General features: G+C 37.7%; 3 protein-coding genes across 3 annotated transcripts in view; 2 read left to right on the top strand and 1 right to left on the bottom strand.

The window, feature by feature from the left end:
- Nucleotides 1-158: 158 nt before the first annotated feature.
- On the bottom strand, nucleotides 159-3,657 carry LOC144203907 (uncharacterized). The gene is made up of 5 exons (XM_077727509.1): nucleotides 3,220-3,657; nucleotides 1,852-2,020; nucleotides 1,602-1,722; nucleotides 844-1,089; nucleotides 159-187 (listed from the first exon to the last, which is right to left on the bottom strand). Exons 2-5 carry the CDS (start codon nucleotides 2,017-2,019, stop codon nucleotides 159-161), a joined length of 564 nt encoding a protein of 187 aa, XP_077583635.1. The 5' UTR covers nucleotide 2,020; nucleotides 3,220-3,657.
- Nucleotides 3,210-11,476, top strand: esyt3 (extended synaptotagmin-like protein 3). Its single transcript, XM_077727974.1, has 23 exons — nucleotides 3,210-3,692; nucleotides 4,462-4,503; nucleotides 4,590-4,724; nucleotides 4,826-4,902; nucleotides 5,268-5,337; nucleotides 5,465-5,554; nucleotides 5,710-5,765; nucleotides 5,831-5,951; nucleotides 6,024-6,200; nucleotides 6,843-6,925; nucleotides 7,000-7,048; nucleotides 7,121-7,210; nucleotides 7,283-7,345; nucleotides 7,459-7,512; nucleotides 8,189-8,260; nucleotides 8,359-8,445; nucleotides 8,510-8,659; nucleotides 9,069-9,385; nucleotides 9,516-9,614; nucleotides 9,692-9,823; nucleotides 10,822-10,927; nucleotides 10,997-11,046; nucleotides 11,129-11,476. The coding sequence occupies exons 1-23, from the start codon at nucleotides 3,339-3,341 to the stop codon at nucleotides 11,178-11,180; spliced, it is 2,526 nt and encodes an 841-aa protein (XP_077584100.1). The 5' UTR covers nucleotides 3,210-3,338; the 3' UTR covers nucleotides 11,181-11,476.
- A 587-nt stretch (nucleotides 11,477-12,063) lies between these two features.
- tns1b (tensin 1b) overlaps nucleotides 12,064-20,691 on the top strand; it is a 78,142-nt gene continuing 69,514 nt past the window's right edge. Inside the window, exon 1 of the mRNA XM_077727973.1 lies at nucleotides 12,064-12,262. Coding sequence (XP_077584099.1) covers nucleotides 12,137-12,262 — 126 coding nt within the window. The 5' untranslated portion in view covers nucleotides 12,064-12,136. The remainder of the gene's footprint in view (nucleotides 12,263-20,691) is intronic.

Raw genomic sequence — 20,691 nt, 5'->3', positions numbered from 1 at the left:
AGGGGTCAGGAACCTTTTTGACAGAGAGAGCCATCAATAATTCCTACTTTCAAATATTATTCCTTGAGAGCCATACATGGAATTTAAAAAGTATGCATATATTAAAATGTGCACATTTTTTAAATTAATTTCACCAATTTTAAAGGAGAAAAAGTCTCTTATTGGTGTGTTTGGGAATCAACTTTCACTGACATTCCATATTTTTAGCCATATGCATCCATCAAAAGAGCCACATATGGCTCCTGAGCCATAGGTTCCCTACCTCTGCTTTAGAGCAAGTGTGTCAGACTCGGGTTGGTTTAGGTATAATATTTAGATTTTTTTTATGAACGGATTAATAGAACTGGATTAAAAGCCCTGAATATTCAGTTTTTTACAGATCTAAAACAATGTTTATTTTAGCTTTTTTTACTGTATTTTTAGATTTTACAATATAATTTTTGAACTAAAAACAGAAAAAAATGATTAAAAATGACAATTACTGATTTAAAATGGGGGAAATCAAGAAATATAATATAATTCTATAATCTACATTTGAATTTGATCCTAAAACAAAAAGTCAGCACACATGATTGACTTTCTCGGGCCGCACAAAATGATTCAGCGGACCAGATTTGGCCCCCGGGCCGTCACTTTGATACCAGTGTCTTATGATTGTGCAATATTTTAGAATTTACCTAGCCCGAATGTGACTGTTTATACTTTTATATTACTATAAAAACGCACTTGGTAACACCACCAATTTTGTTATACGCAGCTGTGTATGATAATAAAAGCTTTTGATTTGATTTTGGTATGGCATTCATAAAAGAATAATAATAATTGGAAATTGAATGAGCGTACCTATGGATGGCTGGGATTGGTTTTTGTACTGTTTTTCTTTTGGTGTCCATGTTTTTTTGGCTTTATGTTTTCCAACTTGGTCACATTCTTCTTCTTCTTCTTCCACTTCTACTTCAATTTCTGCTTCGTCCCCATCTGATATGGCGGATGGGATGAAATGCAGGTTTGGTTTTCTTTTTCTTTTTGACGTTTTGCTTTCTGTGGACGCCGGTTTGGGGAGGAGGACTCCCTCTGTGCATTCACCAACTGAGGACAGATCATAACAATGTAACGTTAAGTCCATTAAATAGTAACATAAATGGGAACACCATTTAAGACAGAATATTTAGATATTTTTTTTGATAAATTGATTAAAATAACTGGATTAATAGCCTTGAATATTCCGTTTTTTATAGATCTAAAACAATATTTATTTTAGCTTTTTAAAAATATATTTTTAGATTGTACAACATGATTTTTGAACTAAAAACACAGAAAAATGACCAAAAAATGACAATTATTGATATAAAATGGAAGAAAAATGTAATATACATCTATACTCTTCATTTGAATTTGATCCTAAAACAGAAAGTCAGCACTTATGATTTACTTTCTCGGGCCGCACAAAATGATGCGCTGGGACCAGATTTGGCCCCCGGGCCGCCACTTTGACACCAGTGGTTTATGCCATGCATCAACGGTGCCCATTTTTCCTTTTTTTTAACCACTAAACATTATTAAAATGAACATGTTCCTGACATTTTAAGATTTGTATTTACCATTGAAGATATTGAAGCATCTCTCAGAGATGTTGCCAGTAAGCTGTTGATCATTTTCAAAATTCTGCTCATTGGATTCTTCATTTGAATCATTTAGGGATCCACTCATCTCCATCATGCCCTAAAAAATGATTTCACAACATTAAAAAATAATCATAATAATAATAACATACTATAAATGAACCTACTAAACAGTCACATCCCCAAAACACACCGATCCAATGATTAATATATAAGATTATTTATGTACCTCGGTCATCCTTATTTTGTTTTCACTCTTCTTAATGTACCGAACGGTACTTTCATTGAGAAGATAATGGCGTGCCACCTCGGCATAACTTTTGCCTTCTTTCAGCAAATCCAGGAGTTTGATCTTCTCGTGGTGGGGTAGATACCTTCTCAGACATTTTGGTGGCATCCTAAAAGATATAATAAAAAAGTTACAAAAAACGTAATTGCACTTTTTTGGGTCAGAAAAAAAGCTAAATCCGTGTAGGGGGGTTGGGTCGGTACTATGCCCCAACACCATCGACGTGGTTAATACGTGAAAACAGTTTTTATGCAGATAACAGCTGCACAGTAGGCAACTTAACTCAAAGAATGCATGAAAAAATATGTATTTTAGCCAAGTACTTACATGCACAACGAGATTGCGACGATGTCGCTGCTAGCGTTAGCTTGTTAGCCTTCAATGTTATGATTGCTATTCATTAAGATCACATCAACGAGTTTAACTAAAAGGAAAAATTTAGTTGTTGTTAAGGGATTTTGGGGCAAGGAAATCGAAATCAATTACGGGAATTGATTTGTTTGTTTAGCAAATGATTGTAAAGGGAAAATGTGGGGACAGGTTTCCAGACGGGAAGTTGTGTCATGAACACAGGAACTAGTTGTATTCTTAAAAATCCATTAAAATAAAATAAAAATACTAATATGATAATATAACATAACAGCATAAAAAACTATAAGTAACCTCCACAAAAAACATGATAACAAAATTGCGACGTCAGAAGGTAAAGCAAATACACCTACCATGACTAAAACAATTCGAAACATATATACCGTATTTTCACGACTATAAGGCGCACTTAAAAGTCTTAAATTTTCTCCAAATAGACAGTGCGCCTTATAATCCAGTGCGCCTAATATATGGAATTCCATCATATAGCTCCTCCCCCACTGCAAGATTGTATATAAAAAAAATCCAAAACATCAACAATGGCTGGCTCTAGAGGTGACTGTAAAGTAGTGAGTGCTTCATACCTGGAAGTCAATAGCAATTACCGTACTTTCACCACTATAAGGCGCACTTAAAAGTCTTAAATTTTCTCCAAAATAAACAGTGCACCTTATAATCCGGTGCGCCTTATGTATGGAAAAAGTTTTAAAATATGTCATTCATTGAAGGTGCGTTATAGTCGTGAAAATACGGTACATAGATTAAATATCGTGGAAGCATGGAGGACAATCATAGTAAGAAACGAGTTACCTCGAGTAAACATGCGTCTTACGGTGTTTGTACGTTTTTTTGGGAGGGGTTTGGACGGGGAATCATAATCATTTATAAGGGCAGTTTACGGCAAAGGTTGACAGGTATGCACCGTGTGACTCCGCCTACCTTACACGGTTATCCAAGGCGGAAGCATCTCGGTCTACTACTTCGGTCGTGAGCCCCGTCTGCGGAGACTTTACAGCCCCAAAAGAAGCTCGGGAGCGCGGCGGGGATCGGATCACCCGATGGCTTCCCCGACTCCCGCAGCGGGACTTGAACTCCGCGATGACATCTCTGTCGGAGTCAGTGAAGTAGAAGCAGGTAGTTCGAAAAAGCTCAGCCCGTCCAACGTCAACACCATCCTGACGGAGTTCTTCGTGTACTTCATCCGTGGCGTCGGACTCTTCTACCCGATATACCTGACGGGGTACTTGGGTTTGAGCGTCAGCTGGTTATTCTTGTGCGTGCTTATGATCACCTGGTGGAAGAAGAACCGACAGTGGAAGGTCTCACGGGTCGGAACCGCCATTGATTTTGTGGATAATGAGAAGCAAGTAGTGAATACTGAGCTTAAAAACTCCTTGCAGATGGCATCGTGGGTATGCAAAGTCATTATTTGTGTTTTTACTGAGTAAATACATTCTATTGACATGCAAAAGTACATATTTACAAAAAGTGCATACTTTTTAACCTCTGAAATCCAAAGTAAATGCATTAAATATTTCTACCTGACATATAAATGACAAAATATACATTATTATTTGTATGGGGAAACTTAATTTTAGAAGCTAAGCAAGTGGAATTGGACAGTGATTGGGTTTTGCTTATTACATGAGTAAGTAATAAGTAAATATATATATTTTGAACATGTCAGTTTGAAGTTGTTTTATGTTAGGCACATACCTGACTTGGGTTGATCCTAGCCGGCAGTACTTGCTTGCATCAGCCACACCTATTCATTAGGAGCTCCTTAAATAGTATGTTTGTTCGCTAATTCGTTCATATTTTGTCTATCTTGAGTAAGTGCATTTGTATAAGTTGGGGCTTCAGTTTTCATTCTGCAAAAAAAAACACAAAAAAACAACAAGAAACAACAAAAACATGCAAATTAATTCAAATATTTCAGATAATATCTACTTAAGTTATTTTTATTTTATTTTTCTGCATAACTAATGACTTATTAGCTTCAAATCTAACCAATTTCTGTATTTTAGATTATCTAAAACATGAAAGTTATCACAGCAACATATCAAAACAAGCATCTTTTGCGAAATGTTTCATGTTAAAACAAAGCTGACGCATTAGTCATTTTTTTTAGGAATATGCGTCACAAATATTTTTGATTATTTTTCTTTTCTATGTCAAAAGATCCAATTCAGCGATGTGGAGAAAGTGGGATGGGTGAACAAGGTATGCTAACACGCACAAAAAACACTTTTTTTTAAAGAAGTAAGAGAAATGTTGACCATTTGAAACGATGCTTTCTCCATTTGAAGGTTTTGGAGCAAGCCTGGCCTTTTTTTGGGATGTTCATGGAAAAACTCCTACGGGGAAACATCCAGGCGGCCGTCCGCCAGTCCAGTTCGGAACTCAAGACCTTCACTTTCACCAAGATCCACTTTGGACACATTGTGGGTTATTTTCTTGACCTTCCCATAATTCTGCCTGAAAAGTCAAATGACACAACTGCGTATAATAATGATTTTTTAAATTTACCTGCCCACATTTGCAGCCACTCCGGATCGTGGGAATTAAAGCCTACACCCACGAGGTGGACCACCGGGAGGTGGTTCTGGACATGACCATCAAGTTGGTTTGACACATTTATGTCCTCCGTCCCGTCACCAGACGTTTGGTCGCCGGTCAAATGTACTTAGACAGTAAACAGTACTTAGATATTAAACAGGACTTGAATATTAAACAGTACTTGGATATTAAACAGTACTTAGATATTAAACAGTACTTGGAGATTAAACAGTACTTGGATATTAAACAGTACTTGGATAATAAACAGTACTTGGATATTAAACAGTACTTGGATAATAAACAGTACTTGGATATTAAACAGTACTTGGATATTAAACAGTACTTAGATATTAAACTCTCTCTCACCGGCGACCAAACGTCCGAGCACCCCTCCATTCACCATGTTTCTGACCCGTTTTTCTCCGTAGCTACGAAGGCGACGTGGACATCGACGCCGAGATCAAGTCGGCCATCACGGCTGGCGTCAAAGGACTGAAAGTAAGAAATTTCAATGAAATGAAACTTTCTTGTTATTTTGTTAAGAAAAACAAACTTCTGAGGTGCAATAATAACATGTCTCTAATACGTAAATACATTTCTAATCTAAGTGTCTTGAACATTCTAGCTGCAGGGGATGATAAGAGTGATTCTAGAGCCTCTCATTGGTCAAGTGCCACTGGTGGGAGGAGTTACTTTTTTCTTCATACGCCGTCCGGTAAGTCCTCAATCAAATATTTTTGGCTCTACACTAGTTTTTGGGCAATCAACTGTACAATGTATTCTAATAATAAATATATATATATATATATATATAGTCAATATTATCCATGGCATAATCCATTCAATTGATTTCATTGAATAATCTTTCAGACCCTTGAAATCAACTGGACCGGCATGACCAACATTTTAGACAGCCCCGCCTTCAGGTACCCATTTGAGACTTTTCGGCTTTTATTTTTGCGGCCTCCATCGACCGCTCGTTTCCTTTCAGTTCGCTCTCGGAAGGAACCATCATGGACATCATCGCCTCCATGATGGTCTTGCCCAATCGCATGTGTTTTCCGCTCATCGACCAAGTCAAAGCGGACCAGATGAGATTTCCGCTGCCTCGTGTAAGGCGGAAAAAAAACCTTGGACCATCTTCTGGAACTGTTCTTGATTTAAATGTTGTTTCCATCCCTCAGGGAGTAGTGAGAGTATACTTGTTGGAAGCCAGAGACTTGTTAGCCAAGGACACGTACATGTTGGGGATGGTGAAGGGCAAGTCGGACCCGTACGCCAAGCTTTGCGTGGGTGACCGCAAAGTCAAGAGCAAAACCATCAAAGAGAATCTCAACCCTCGTTGGAGTGAAGTTCATGAGGTACGCTAGTGTCGGGAGGTTTTTTGTTCAATGGAATGGATTTGGAGGTCTTTGGGAAGGTCTCAGGCTCGCAGTTTGTCCTTGGAAATTCAACAAAAACTGAATCAGTCACTGGTGCAATGAATTGGACTTGATTTGAATATGGCGGGTTGGTGTCTTTGGTGTTCGGACATTTGGTCGCCGGTTAAGTGGTCACAGGGAGTTTACTGTTTAAGCCAGCTCTCAAAATTATATTCATGAGACAGAGTTTATTATCTAAGTACTGTTTAATATCTAAAAAAGAGAGTTTAATATCTAAGTAGTGTTTAATATCTAAGTACTGTTTACTATCTATGTAATGTTTAATATCTAAGTACTGTTAAATATCTAAGTACTGTTTAAGATCCAAGTAATGTTTAAGATCCAAGTAGTGTTTAATATCTAAGTACTATTTATTATCTAAGTACTGTTTAATATCTAAGTACTGTTTAATATCTAAGGACTGTTTAATATCTAAGCACTGTTTAATATCTAAGTACTGTTTAATATCCAAGTACTGTTTAATATCTAAGTACTGTTTAATATCAAAGTACATTTGACCGGCGACCAAAGGGGACCAAAAGATCAGTGACCAAATGTCCGGTCATGCCTCTTTGTTGGCAGTTTGTTGTCCACGAGGCGCCGGGACAAGAGCTGGAAGTGGAGATTTATGATGAAGACACAGACAAAGACGACTTCCTTGGAAGGTAAGGAGATTGGCCTGTTTTTTTCTTTCCATTACTGCGAGTTCTGTGGGTTACTGTGGATTTTTTTGTGGAAGATACCATCTGGATCTGGGAGAAGCAAAGAAGGAGAAACAAATGGATCAGGTGAGGTTGGATTGACTTTGTATTGGCTTTGGATTGGAATTGAGTGAGCAAATGGCTTGGCTTTTTTGCCAGTGGTTTCCTCTGGAAGGGGTTGAGAATGGAGAAGTTCATCTGAAGCTTCACTGGCTTTCACTACAAAGTGACCCCACCATGCTGAAAGAGGTATGAAGAAGGATTTGGTCCTCAAGACACGTTGTTGGCCTCTACCAATATGTCCTCTTCTACTTCTTCCAGTCTTCTGAAGGCTATGCCTGCGCCATGTTGGCCGTGTACCTGGACAGCGCCTCCAACCTTCCTGTAAATTCATTTCAGTCTTCCAATCCAATCATTTTTTTTGTACAAATTCTTATGAGTTTATATAATTTTTGTGTAAATCATGTTGCCAATGAATGTTCTGAATATACCAACAGAAAGACCTAGATGAGATAGAGCAGAATAAAAAGAAGCATGGCCGAGAAGGACGGGTAAGTACATTTTATGGACATTTTTAGCGGCCATTGTTACTGCGGCGGTAGCTGGTTTTTCCTGTCTTTCCACTGCATTCGTTTAGACCTGCTTAGCTTTTACATTTCCGACTTAAATGGGCTCATTCATAATTATCTTCTTTTACATTTTTCTTGACAACTCTTCTTTGTTTTTTTAAAATCTTTTTTTCCACTTCTCCTACTGAAGACAGCATTCTTATCTCATAATTTAGTACTATTATAAATCTGTGTTTTAGTGGGATAGGTGTTTCTACCGCCAACTGCTGGACATGAACGAGAAAACACTCGTTTGCTCACTCATTAAAAAAAGCAAAAGAAAAATATGCCAATGTGGTTTATTTTTTTGGCCATAATTATATACAAACTGGTTTATTTAAAAAAATATGGATTTGAAGTGTTTACATATTTTTGTAGGGCACTGTATTATTCCTCTTCTTCTTCTTCTTCTTCGTCTTATTCTTCTTCTTAGTCTTATTTTTCTTCTTAGTCTTATTCTTCTTCTCAGTCTTATTCTACTTAGTCTTATTCCTCTTATTCTTCTTAGTCTTCTCCTTCTTCTTCTTAGTCTTCTTCTTCTTCTTAGTCTTATTCTACTTAGTCTTATTCCTCATATTCTTCTTAGTCTTCTTCTTATTCTTATTTTTGATGTTTTCAGCTAACCAAGAAATCTGCAGGTCCGAGTTCTTTTGTGGAATTATCCATCGATGACAATGTTCAAAAAAGCAAGGTAGGGCTTCCAATCTGCTAAATTCATCTGAATTATATTTGAAAATTTCTAATCATTTCCTGCCAACTCAATGATCACTGACACAAATCCCTCCTCAGGTGGTGTTCTCCACCAAAGACCCCTCTTGGGAGGAGGGCTTCACTTTCTTCGTCCACAACGTCAAAACTCAGCAGCTCTTTGTTCAGGTGTGACGCACACAAGCGCCTGAATAGGCTGAATTGTCAACTCACCCTTTTTTGGACTTTCCAGGTGAAAGAAGACAGAAAGAAGACCCAACTGGGGGTCCTACGTTTACCCCTCAGTCGCTTCCTCAATGTGTCCAACATGAACTTGGACCAGCGCTTCCTGCTGGAACAGTCGGGGGCTAACAGCCAACTCAAACTCAAGGCTACGCTAAGGGTAGCTAACATTTTAAACTATGTATTTTAAACTATATATTTTTTTTGTTCCCAAACACACATCTCACGATTCTGGGTTTGATCCCTGGTGGGTCCTCCCTAATTAGAATTTGCATGTTCTCCCTGGGCTTGTGTGGGTTTTCTCCGGGTACTCCGGTTTTACCCCCACCTCCCAAAAACATGCTAGCTAAGCTACTTTAACGCCAAATTTCTTCCAGCTACGAGTGATTGGTTGTTTGTCTACTTGTGCCCTGCGATTGGTTGTTTGTCTGCTGGCCAAAGTCAGCTGGGATAAGCTCCAGCACCCCCCAGCGCTTCTAAAAATGAATGTTCTCAAATACAAATGAAGCATATCGTATCATATAATAAGTTTGTATTGACGAATGATTTGATCCAATCCCAATCCACAGATTCTAACCCTGGAAGATCCCCCTCCAAAAGCCACGCCCCCTCCTGAAGCAGAGCACGAAGTAGCGGCGAACCAAGCCAACGCTTTCCCCTCACCCGGCGTTTCCAATCAGTCCGGTTCGGCAGGTCAAGCCTCGCACCGGGTGGTCCCACTCGAAGACTACTCCACCCACCGGCGGGGTTCTTACCTGGCCTCGGAGGCCTTGAGGGCGTCGCCGGCCACCATCAGCATGAGACGTTACGACTCCCACAGCCTCCTGTCTGAGAACACCCTGGCGTCATCCCGCTTCGATCTGGCAGAGGGCGCCATGTATCCAGAGTGAGTCCACACAGAATTTGGGGATGTTTAACACTGAAAATGAAGAAGAAAAGCTGATGAGCACATTTTCTTGTTGTGTGGTGGTACCTTGAGATACAATACCAATGTTGACATGTTTTTGTGTCTTTAGGGCCCTGCGAAAACACCAGGGGTCCTTAGGGGAGATCAACCTGAAGGTGTACTACGTCACGCTGAGGAAAAAACTGGTCATTTTGGTTAAATCCTGCAGGTGTGTTGCAGAACTGAACATTTTCTGGATTTTCAAGACTTTTTTGTCCAATCTTGTACTGTCCTCCACGTCCACAGGGACATCTTTCCCTGCAGTGAAAACGGAACCGACTCTTACGTGAGGCTCTATTTGCTGCCCGACCAAACGTGGCGACACCGCAAGAGGACACACGTGAAGAAGAGGACCGTCAATCCTATCTTTGAAGAGAAGTACGCTCTTCAAATCTGGTTGATAAGACTACCGTACTTTCACGACTATATGGCGCATCCTATTTAAAGCCACAGTGTCGGTAACAATTGCTATTTCTGTATTTGACACACACACAGGACGCAATGCATTTAAAGGCGCAGCCATGCATGGCAAAACATAGAAAAGCATAAATATACGGACACACGCTAAAAACACATTTTTAAAAAGGCAACAGGAGTTTTATACGTTCGTCCAGACGGCCACAATACATTCGCAAGTACTGTTTAATATCTAAGTACTGTTTAATATCTTAAATACTGTTTAATATCTTAAATACTGTTTAATATTTAAGTACTGTTGAATATCTAAGTACTGTTGAATATCTAAGTACTGTTTAATATCTAAGTACTGTTTAATATCTAAGTACTGTTGAATATCTAAGTACTGTTTAATATCTTAAATACTGTTTAATATCTTAAATACTGTTGAATATCTAAGTACTGCTGAATATCTAAGTACTGTTGAATATCTAAGTACTGTTTAATATCTAAGTACTGTTTAATATCTAAGTACTGTTTAATATCTAAGTACTGTTGAATATCTAAGTACTGTTTAATATCTAAGTACTGTTTAATATCTAAGTACTGTTTAATATCCAAGTACTGTTTAATATCCAAGTACTGTTTAATATCCAAGTACTGTTTAATATCCAAGTACTGTTTAATATCCAAGTACTGTTTAATATCTAAGTACTGTTTAATATCTAAGTACGGTTGAATATCTAAGTACTGTTTAATATCTAAGTACTGTTGAAAACTGTAGATATTTAGATATTAAACTCTTGAATATAATTTTGAGGGCTGGTTTCAACAGTATTAGTCCATATATAAAGCGCACTGGATTATAAGTCGCCCTGTCTATTTTGGAGAAAATTTAAGACTTTTTAAGTGCGCCTTATAGTCGTGAAAATACAGTAGTTTGACGTCGGGATTCTAACCGTGGACTTGCCCCACTCTAGGTTTGAGTTTGACGTATCCCTGGAAGAAGCCATGACGCGAACCTTGGACGTGGCCGTCAAAAACAACAAAATGTTCCACAGGCGGGAAAGGAAGGATATCGGAACGGTAGGCAACCGACGGACAACTTGGGTAAAAAAAATGGTGTAAATATGTTTGTATTTTGCGCTTCTTTAGGTGCTGATCAGTCTCGCCCAATTGGATTTAACCAAAGGTGTCACAGACTGGTATGTAGCAATTTAAACTGGGATTTTGGGGGTTTTGGTGGGTCCTCACTATGTGGAATTTGTCTTGTTTTTTACCCAAAAGGTATAAACTTTACTTGCAAGGCCAGAAGCGGTACAGCAGAGGGGAATTGTGAAACTACAACTGTTTATTTCCAGGGAAATATCGACTGCCATATTGAAAAAGATTCTTTAAGTTGTCACTTTGTGCTCATTTTTGAAATATTTTTTTCATTTTTTTTTTTATTAGACACACTAACTAAGTTGATGTTACTTTTTATGGACGCACTGGAATGAAGGTGCCAATCAAAATAATAGTTTTTTTGTACAGTTTTGGTTCTTTTTTTTAAATAACATTGTTTTTAAGCATTATGGTGTAAATTATTGTGTTTTGTTTTAAAAGGGAAGGTCAAAATAAACATTTAAAAAGCAATTTAGGTTTTTTTTTGTATCATATTATTGCACATTAAAGTTTTTTTTAATGTTTTTTTATGTTAATAGTTTTTTTGGGGACTGTGAAATGGCTTAAAAATGCAAAGTGGATTTATTGAACTACTTTTTACGTGAAAATGAGTGAAAAATTGGAAGATTAGCTAATTAGAACTTGTATAAGATTATAGATATTATAGATTAAATTAAAAATTAAATTAAATTGGTAGAATTAGCCATTTTTTTAAGTGAAAACATGGGTAATTTAAAAAAAAACTCAACATTTTGATGTCTAAATGATTAAAAAATGTGAAAGACAAATTAAAATTTAGTCCAATTGCTGTAGTTGGTAGAATTATTTTGAAGTACAAAATGAGAAAGTCCTTTCTTTTGGTTGTATTTCTCATTCTCATTCTACTTTTATAATGGCAATAAACTATTAAATTGAATTTGAGAGCAATCATGTGTCGTACCATTCCAAAACCAGCAGAGGGGAGCAGAAAAGAAAAGTCCGAGGGAGAGATAGAAGGGCGGAACCGACGGAGAACCTACCTGTCGAGCACCCAAGCGTGCATTTCTCTTCTGCACTTTAGCCAGAAGCCAGTCCCAAGCCACGGTTGGACGCCGAGAGGCCGTCGATGGGATTGGTCGCCATTCTGCCCGGATGGGATGCACCGTGAGCTTCATCTGTTGTGAACAAGACTTTCTTCCAATGCTTCTTCACCAGCATGACCAAGAAGAGGATGAGGACAGCAAAAAGAGGACACAGAAAGACAACTGTTACTTTAGGGTAAGTCATGCAGGAATTTTGTTTTTTTTGTGTGTAATTATGTTCTTGCAAATTGACTTTTTCTCATAAAAAATAATGTAATATTTTGAAATGACTATTTTTTATAGTTCATTCCACCGAGGTGAATGACAATCAATGCAGTACACTATAAAAAGTGTGGTGTCAAAAACTATTATTACTTTTAGAGTTCACCCCATTGTCATCAATATATCATTTTTTGGCCACTTTAGTTTTTGTTGTTATATTATATAAGTTTAAATTAATTTTGCATTAAGTGTAAGGGTCTTTATCAAAACAAATTAATTTTTATTCTATATTGTTTTGGACATATTTTTGCATTTATACTCGTTAAAATATCTACTCTTTAAAAATGAATGTATTGATATAGTAAATATACAATGTTAATATACAAGGAACCAAATAGGAGGACCCTGACGAAGATGAGGATGAAGAGTCCCAATTCAGTCAGGCTTGAAGTCTTACGTAAAAGATTTGAAAGGCACGCTTCATTGGTGCCGATCTAATATTCCTGAGTGACTCATTTGAAATCATCATCAGGGTGGTCCTTTCAAAAAAACAAAAACAAAAAGAATCTAGCGGCTCTACTTTCTGGTTGACATAATCCCAAAAGGTGCTTCATTCCAATTTAACATGCATGACACTGCAATTTGTCTTGATTGGCCCAAGATAGCCTTTTTCAGGTCAATTTGACAATGTCACAGTTAAAAAAGTCTCTCACTTTAGTGCAAAAATGTTGTTTTTTGACCTAAAAATCTTAAAACAAGTGAATTTGGGCCATCAATTTCAAAATCAAGTTTACAGGATTATTTTTGTGAGATTAAAAATCAGTTTTGGCCATTTTTTTGGTGGCAATTGTTAACATTGTACATTTTGGCTATGTTTAATAATTGAACTTTAGTTATTGTAAGTATAGTTCAATAACAAAATGAGAGTTCCTCATGCATTCCGGTGGACTTTTTGGTCATCGGGGCAAACAGTGCCTCTTCTGTGCACTCCCCACCCCCATTTCTCCCCCCTCCCTCCCCCGCCGTGGGTGAGGGCGGCCTAAAGTTTGACTTGTACCTGCCGACGAGGACTCAACAAGACCCTCTCTGTGTTCGCTTGACTTGAGGTGGATGGAGGGGGTTCCCATACTTGAGCAAACAGGACTCCTGTCATTCTTTGTTTTTGTTAAGTCGTCATTTTTTAAATTCAACTTTTTAGAGTATTTTTTAAATTCAACTTTTTAGAGTATTTTTTAAATTCAACTTTTTAGAGTATTTTTAAAATTCTACTTTTTAGAGTATTTTTGAAATAGAACTTTTGAGTATTTTTTTTAAATTGAACGTTTAAGAGTATTTGTTATAATTAAACGTTTTGGAGTATTTGTTAAATTCAACTTTTTACAGTATTTTTTAAATTCAACTTTTTACAGTATTTTTCAAATTCAACTTCTTATAGCATTTTTAAAAATTCAACTTTTTACAGTATTTTTTAAATTTAACTTTTTACAGTATTTTTTAAATGCAACTTTTTACAATATTTTTAAAATTCAACTTTTTACAGTATTTTTTAAATTCTACTTTTTAGACTATTTTTTTAATTCTACTTTTTAGACTATTTTTTTTAAATTCAACTTTTTACAGTATTTTTCCAATTCAACTCTTTAGAGCATTTTTTAAAATTCAACTTTTTAAAGTATTTTCAAAATTGAACTTTTTAGAGTGTTGTGCAGAGTACTCAGTAGAGTGCATGGGACTCACAGTTCTAGTGTCCTGGGTTCGAATCCAGATCCTCCTGTGTGGCGTTTCCCTGTTCTTCCAGGCCTGCGTGGGTTTTGTCTGGGTTCTCCAATTTCCTCCCACATCTGCAAAACATACACACCAAGTTAACTAGTTGAACACTATAAAATGGCCTCATCCTTAGCCCTTTGACCTGCCATCAGCTGGGCTCCAGCACCCCCTTTACCACCCACGGCTCAGAAAAACAAATGAATGAATAGTCTGGGAAGTCAAAGTTGGACTTTTGTCATCTCCTGCGGCCCCGGATGTAACCTAAGCCCGTGATTGGAGGCCCCCGCCCGTATCCTATACTAAGAACTAAGATGGCATTATGTCAAATTGTGAATGTGTCTTTTATTCAGCTTTTGTGTCTTTTCTGGGCAACGCGTGCGCGCATAACTTGGCAAGAACGAGCTAACGGACGGACGGAGGGGATGGACGTCTACTTTCTGTCCCCCCGGGGTCTCACGGGCAGGCAAACTTGTCACTTCCGAGCCATTTGGATTCTTCGGGGATGCTTTGTGGGGTATTTGGGGGTCCGGGGGTAATTGGCGTGACACTGGATTGGAAGCCAAGCCATATTAGCCACGTCCACCAATCTTGTTTTCATCCTGGGTGGAATGTTTGCCTTTTTTGGGATGTCATAAATCCCCCTTTTGACATGCTGCATTTGCTCTGAATACACATAGGAAGAAAAGACCACCCATTTTTCTTTCCTAGTCTTCTTTTTGAGTGACCCCCCCCTGCCCCAGAACTTGTTTTGGACCAGTGCTCATAACAAGCTGAGGCACATCATTTGCACCATTTTTTTTTCGGGTAACAAGGATATGTTTGTAGGTATTAGCGCTGGAATGTGGTTTCACAGTGGACTCTTGAAAATTGTTATGATTAATCTATCCAAACATATAAAAATAACACTCTGAAAAAGATGAAAGTCAAGTGAAAAAAATTACTGAAATAAATAAAATGAGGAAAAATGAGGAAAAAATGTGTATATTTCTTAAACTGAGATTTTTAAATAGAATCAGATGCTTTTAATGGCATTATACAAGTATAATGACATTTAATGACTTTTAATGCCATTATACAAGTTTAATGAGATTTAAAGCCTCACCAAAAAGTGGAAAAATAACAACAACAAACAAACAGACAAATAAATAATAATAATAAAAAAAGTCATGTATAAATAGGTATTTTCACGACTATAAGGCGCACTTAAGTCTTAAATTTTCTCCAAAATAATCCAGTGAGCCTTAAATATGGAAGAAAAAATTAAAATATGTCATTCATTGAGGGTGCGCCTTATATATGGAAAAAATAATACATTGTCATTCATTGAGGGTGCGCCTTATAATGCAGAGCGCGTTATAGTCCTGAAAATACAGTAGTCAACATAAATAATTCGGGAAGTGCCCAAATAACAACAACAAACAAAATCACTACATTTTGAGCTACATATACTTTTTTTGTTGCTAAAAATTGGCCAAATAATCCCTACTCTGTGTGTATGAACTTCTTTGTTCTCCATAAATGGATGCCGTTATTATTAGTGTGTAGAAGTGGAGTAGCAAGTTAATAACAAATGTGTCTGGAGTGTGTGTTTTAGTGGCACATACTCGGCGTTCCTGGCGTGATCCCCACCAGCCAGCCAGCCGGGGTGGGTGGGTGTGTTGTGCCCTTTGCGCCGCGCCGCCAGCCCAGGAATGCTTCATTAAATCACACTCGCCGTCGGTCTTGATGCCGGACATGTGTTGCGTACACACACCTCAAAGAACACTGCACAAACACTGAAAACACAAACACACACAATTGCAATGTTAGCTTCATTTCTGACAGAGTAAATATGACAAAAGTGACATCATTTGTGAGAAAGAAGGCACTCAAAACTGTTATATATGCATTTCAAAAACAAATATGACTAGCAAGCCATTACATAACTCACACTTGGGAGTTAATTATTATTATTATTTAATTAAATTGACTTTATCAATGGCCAACAATAAGATTATTTAGTCTAGTTGACAGAAATAGGAATATTTAGTTGTTTTCAAGTCTATTTTTCAGACCCTCAGGTTCTGCCTTAAATGTATAATTATGGCTTAACTGTTTTTGTTATTATTATTATTTTTTCAACAAAGATTACCTGTAGATTATCTTAAATTGCATCGTCTTAAACACTTCAAAGCCCAAAATCCTTTAAAAGCAATTTTGTTGCTTCCAAGAAGACATTCCCAGGCAGTAGCAATAATAAACCGGATAACCTCAATTAAGAAAATCCTTCCTTCAAGCTAACGCTATCATTTTTTTGTTGCAATTCTATTGTACAAGCAGGGGGGCCCACCAAAAAGTATTTCAACATCCATTTCAACTCTCTACATTGCACGGATTGGACAAACATAGCGAGAGAATCTTAACATACCCACCCACACACCCCTAAAATCACGATTTTCAATGATTACAAACAATTTACAAAGTTTCTGAAACTTTTCCCACCAAAAACTCATCACTGAACCATGACTCTACATGCATACACTTTAAAAAAGTCATAAAATAAAAACATTTGTATAGATTTTCTGCAAACTAGCTTGTTTAGAACCCGTTTTTTAGAGGAGAGCTCAATTTAAGAAGCCATGCTGATTGTAAAAATATCTCCAAAATGGCCACAGCAGTGGTTGTTGTGGCTCAAGCATTTCAATCAGTGGGACACCCCCCACCCAAGAATCCAAACATCTAGTCGGGGGGGACGCCATCCATCTTCTGGACAGCTTGTCCCAAAAACAATGGCGGCATTTGCGAGCACTCCCGTCGGCAATGCTCATCAACGGCTTTTCTCTTGGCTTAGCACTTGAAGGAGTGATAACATACCCGCGTAAAGTCCACCCCAAACCCCCCCTACGTCAAAAACTAAGTACACAACTCGCACTTTGATGCATGCGAGCCAGGCTTTGGTGGGCTTTTCGAGGAATGAAATCTGTTGGGATTAGCCATGTTGCCTTTTCGCAGTCTGGGTAATCGTTCTCCATGGGGATCTGCCTCGACCTGTTGTTTTTTTTTTTTAAAACGGTTATTTCACTTGAAAGAATTCATTGAGGAGACTAATTCAATTGGTGGATGGCGATGAATGGGATTCGTTTTTCGTTGTCAATCCCGGAAATCCTTCAAACGCTGGGAAAAACTGTTGGATTTGAAACAAGAGTGGCTCCTTTCTTCATGGATTTCAGGCTTTGGTCCTTGCAAGGTTTTCAGTTAAAGGAGACGTTGGTTCATTTTTGGAACTGCTGGCATTTACTAAGGTCATGGGGGTGCTGGAGCCTATTTCAGCTGGCTACAGGTGCACCCTAAATGGGTGGTTAGCTAATTGCAAAGCACAAGGAGACAAAGGAAAACCGTAGCTAAAGGAAATTTAGGGTGTTCAACCTGTACCTGAAGAAAACCCATGCAAGCCCCCAGGAAAATTTGCAAAATCCACATTGTGAGGAAATCCAGCTCTCAAAATTATATTCATGAGCGAGTTTAATATCTAAATATCTACTGTTTTCAACAGTACTTGGATATTAAACAGTACTTGGATATTAAACAGTACTTGTATATTAGGCAGTACTTAGATATTAAACAGTACTTGAATATTAAACAGTACTTGTATATTAGGCAGTACTTAGATATTAAACAGTACTTAGATATTAAACAGTACTTAGATATTAAACAGTACTTAGATATTAAACTCTCCTCTTAGAAATTAAACAGTACTTAGATATTAAACACTACTTAGATATGAAACAGTAGTAAGATATTAAACAGTACTTAGATATGAAACAGTACTTAGATATTAAACAGTACTTAGATATTAAACTCTCTCTCATTAATATAATTTTGAGAGCTGCTTTCAACAGTAAACTCGACTAGCAACCAAAAGACCGGCGACCAAACGTCCGAAGACTATGAACCACATCTGGAGTCTTTAAGTTGTTCAACAAGCCGGTGCTAAAATCAACCAAGAGAAACTTCAGCCTGTTTCAGGCCAAAAAAAAAAGTATTTTTGCTTTCCATGTTCTATTTTCCTGACACAAGCTTTCCATGGCGAGTGTGTGTGAGAGAGTGTGTGTGTGTGTGTGTGTGTGTGTGTGTGTGTGTGTGTGTTTCCTCTCCGGTGCCTAACAATGCTGCTCAGGAAGTATGTCAGGATAAGTGCCAGACTCCAGGACTCGCTTTTGTCCCCTGAAAGTCTCCGACAGGAGAACACCAACCAGGATAGCTCATCCAAGTCAAAGAACATTTGGGATCCGTCAACAAAAAAAGGGCAAAGCGTGTCTTCAGGTGTCTTCACGGACAACAATGTCCTTCTTAATGGTGAGTGTTATTCCAATTCTGATGTCCTTTCTCACCTGTTCGTCACAAAAAAAAGACTTTTTCGTGCTTGTTTTTTGACGTCGTTGATGCGGCGTTGGCCGGCGATTAGATCCAATTTTCTCCCAAAAAACTGATGGACTCCGAAGACGGTTCTCATTTGCTGACTCAAGATGGAACGGACTTTGCACCACTAATGAAATGAGCTTTGATTTAATCCTTTGTGGCTTTCTGCCACCATCTTGCTTTTGCCAAAAAAAAAAAAAAAAAAAAAATACACAAAAAAATCGATATTTCGAGAAAGGGGCGAGAGACAATGGGAACATTAATCATATCAGCTGCTGATATGATTAACAATAGTCGGATGCGGCTCGTGTTTTGGATTGAAAACATTCAACGATGTGATTGGCGGCCTTGCGGGAAAGTGTTGGGAATGACGTCATGGACGCAGATGGCGAGAAAGGGCGCCGTGAACCTAGCGCTGGCCTCAGCAAAATTTCATCACGTCGCTGGCCACTTAAGAGAGAGAGAGGGAACCCATTGTGCTGATTAATAGCGCTCTAAGAAGAAAATATTAGCGTTTACCAGCTGGGATTGGAACATGGCGGAGCTGTAAAAAAGAGAAGAGCTTATTACTTAAGAACAATAGTTGCTGGTTTATTTGTGTGTGAGAATGAGCTGTTTGGCAATGCAAGTATTTGACAGATGTTTTTTTAGGGCAATGCGCCATTTAAAAGGGAACCAAGACATGATTTGATTGGTGGAGATTTGAATGGAGACAATGTTATTTTGCAAAGAAATGTTGACAAAATGTGGTTTATCAATAGGTTAAAAATGAAATATGATTGCTAGCTCAGAATATGCAGGCAACAATAATTCTGTAATTAATAGAGATTGAGTAGTAAATATGTCAAACATCTCTCTGAGGATCCATAATGCTTCAAAATAACTAATGCAAAAATATTAGTTGTATAAATTGAATAAATCTTTTGCTACTCCCCTTAAAATAGTTTTTCCCTGTTTTTTTGCAGTAGGAAATACTTCACATTGAAAAACTAGTACAAAAATCAAACACTTGAAGGGAAGCATTGTCAAAAATCTCAAAATTATGAACAAAAAAAACCCTTAAAATAGTTTCTCCCTAATTTTTTGCACTATTTTTAAAGGAAATCATTTTTAAAAATCAAGTAGAAAATACCTCACACTGAAAAACCAGTACAAAATTGAACAAACCTAAACTAAAGGGAAGCATTGACAAAAAACAAAAATCTCAATATCAGAAACACCAAAAACCAATCCAAACAGAATTTTTACAGTACAAAAATTCAAAACAAACTAAAGTCAAACTCCCCTGGATCGAGTAAAAAAAGCCATGTCCATTTTTCGCATGAAGAAGACGACCACATCTGTCTTGTGTCAACAAGAGTCATTAGCCTGAAAAGCCTCCTTCCATCCATCCCTCCCTCCCTCTCTACCATCCTCCCCTCCCTACCTCCCTCCCTCCCCCTTTTTCATCACTTAAAGTTCCTTCCCCGTCCCATCACTCGCACCACCGCCTCCTCCTTTTGTCTTATTTTTTTGTCCTCTCCTTCCAATGCTGCAAATGGAAGACGTGCAGCATCCCGAGGACGCAAAGATGCTGCGCTCAAAACCATGTCATTTCACTTCTACGTAGAACCAAGACTGAAAAACAGACAGGTCATTCTATCCACTATATTTTTTGGATGGACTCGATATTCCCGCAAGGATTGGTCTCTGTGATTTGATTGGTTTTGAAGGGGGGACCATGCAAGCCGACTTTATGTAGAGGACTGCGAAGACATCGAGATTTTGCAGAGAGGATGGGCAGACTAGGCTGGTGTCTGACTACGTTCTTTAATTGGGTGAGATTGGTCTTCTGCAGCGTCTTGCCATTTTGGAAACGAAGGAAAAGCCCCCAAAAGGTACTATTGGTAGTTTGTGGGAAATCTATGGAAAGTTAGTCAGCCCAAGTTTTACACTATAAGGTTGTTTTTGTAGACTTTTATGTTCGTTGGCATTTTTCAATGTTTATTTTCGGGATTTAAACCCTATCAAGTATGCAACAGATGAATAGGAAAACTAATGTTAGTCATGGTCAAACTGAAATATATTGACAATTTTTTTTTAGCTCATTTAGGACAAAACCATACCAAAAAATAACTGATTAAGGATGAAATTTGATAAGTCTGAATAATAAATATAAATTTAGCACAAAATGCTATAGAATAATAGAAAAATTCTCCCATTAAAAAAGCACAAACCAATAAAAAACTAATTTTTTGA

The sequence above is a fragment of the Stigmatopora nigra genome, chromosome 11 (genome assembly GCF_051989575.1).
Source record: "Stigmatopora nigra isolate UIUO_SnigA chromosome 11, RoL_Snig_1.1, whole genome shotgun sequence".
NCBI classification, from domain to species: domain Eukaryota; kingdom Metazoa; phylum Chordata; class Actinopteri; order Syngnathiformes; family Syngnathidae; genus Stigmatopora; species Stigmatopora nigra.
This window is presented reverse-complemented; position numbering and strand designations above follow the sequence as displayed.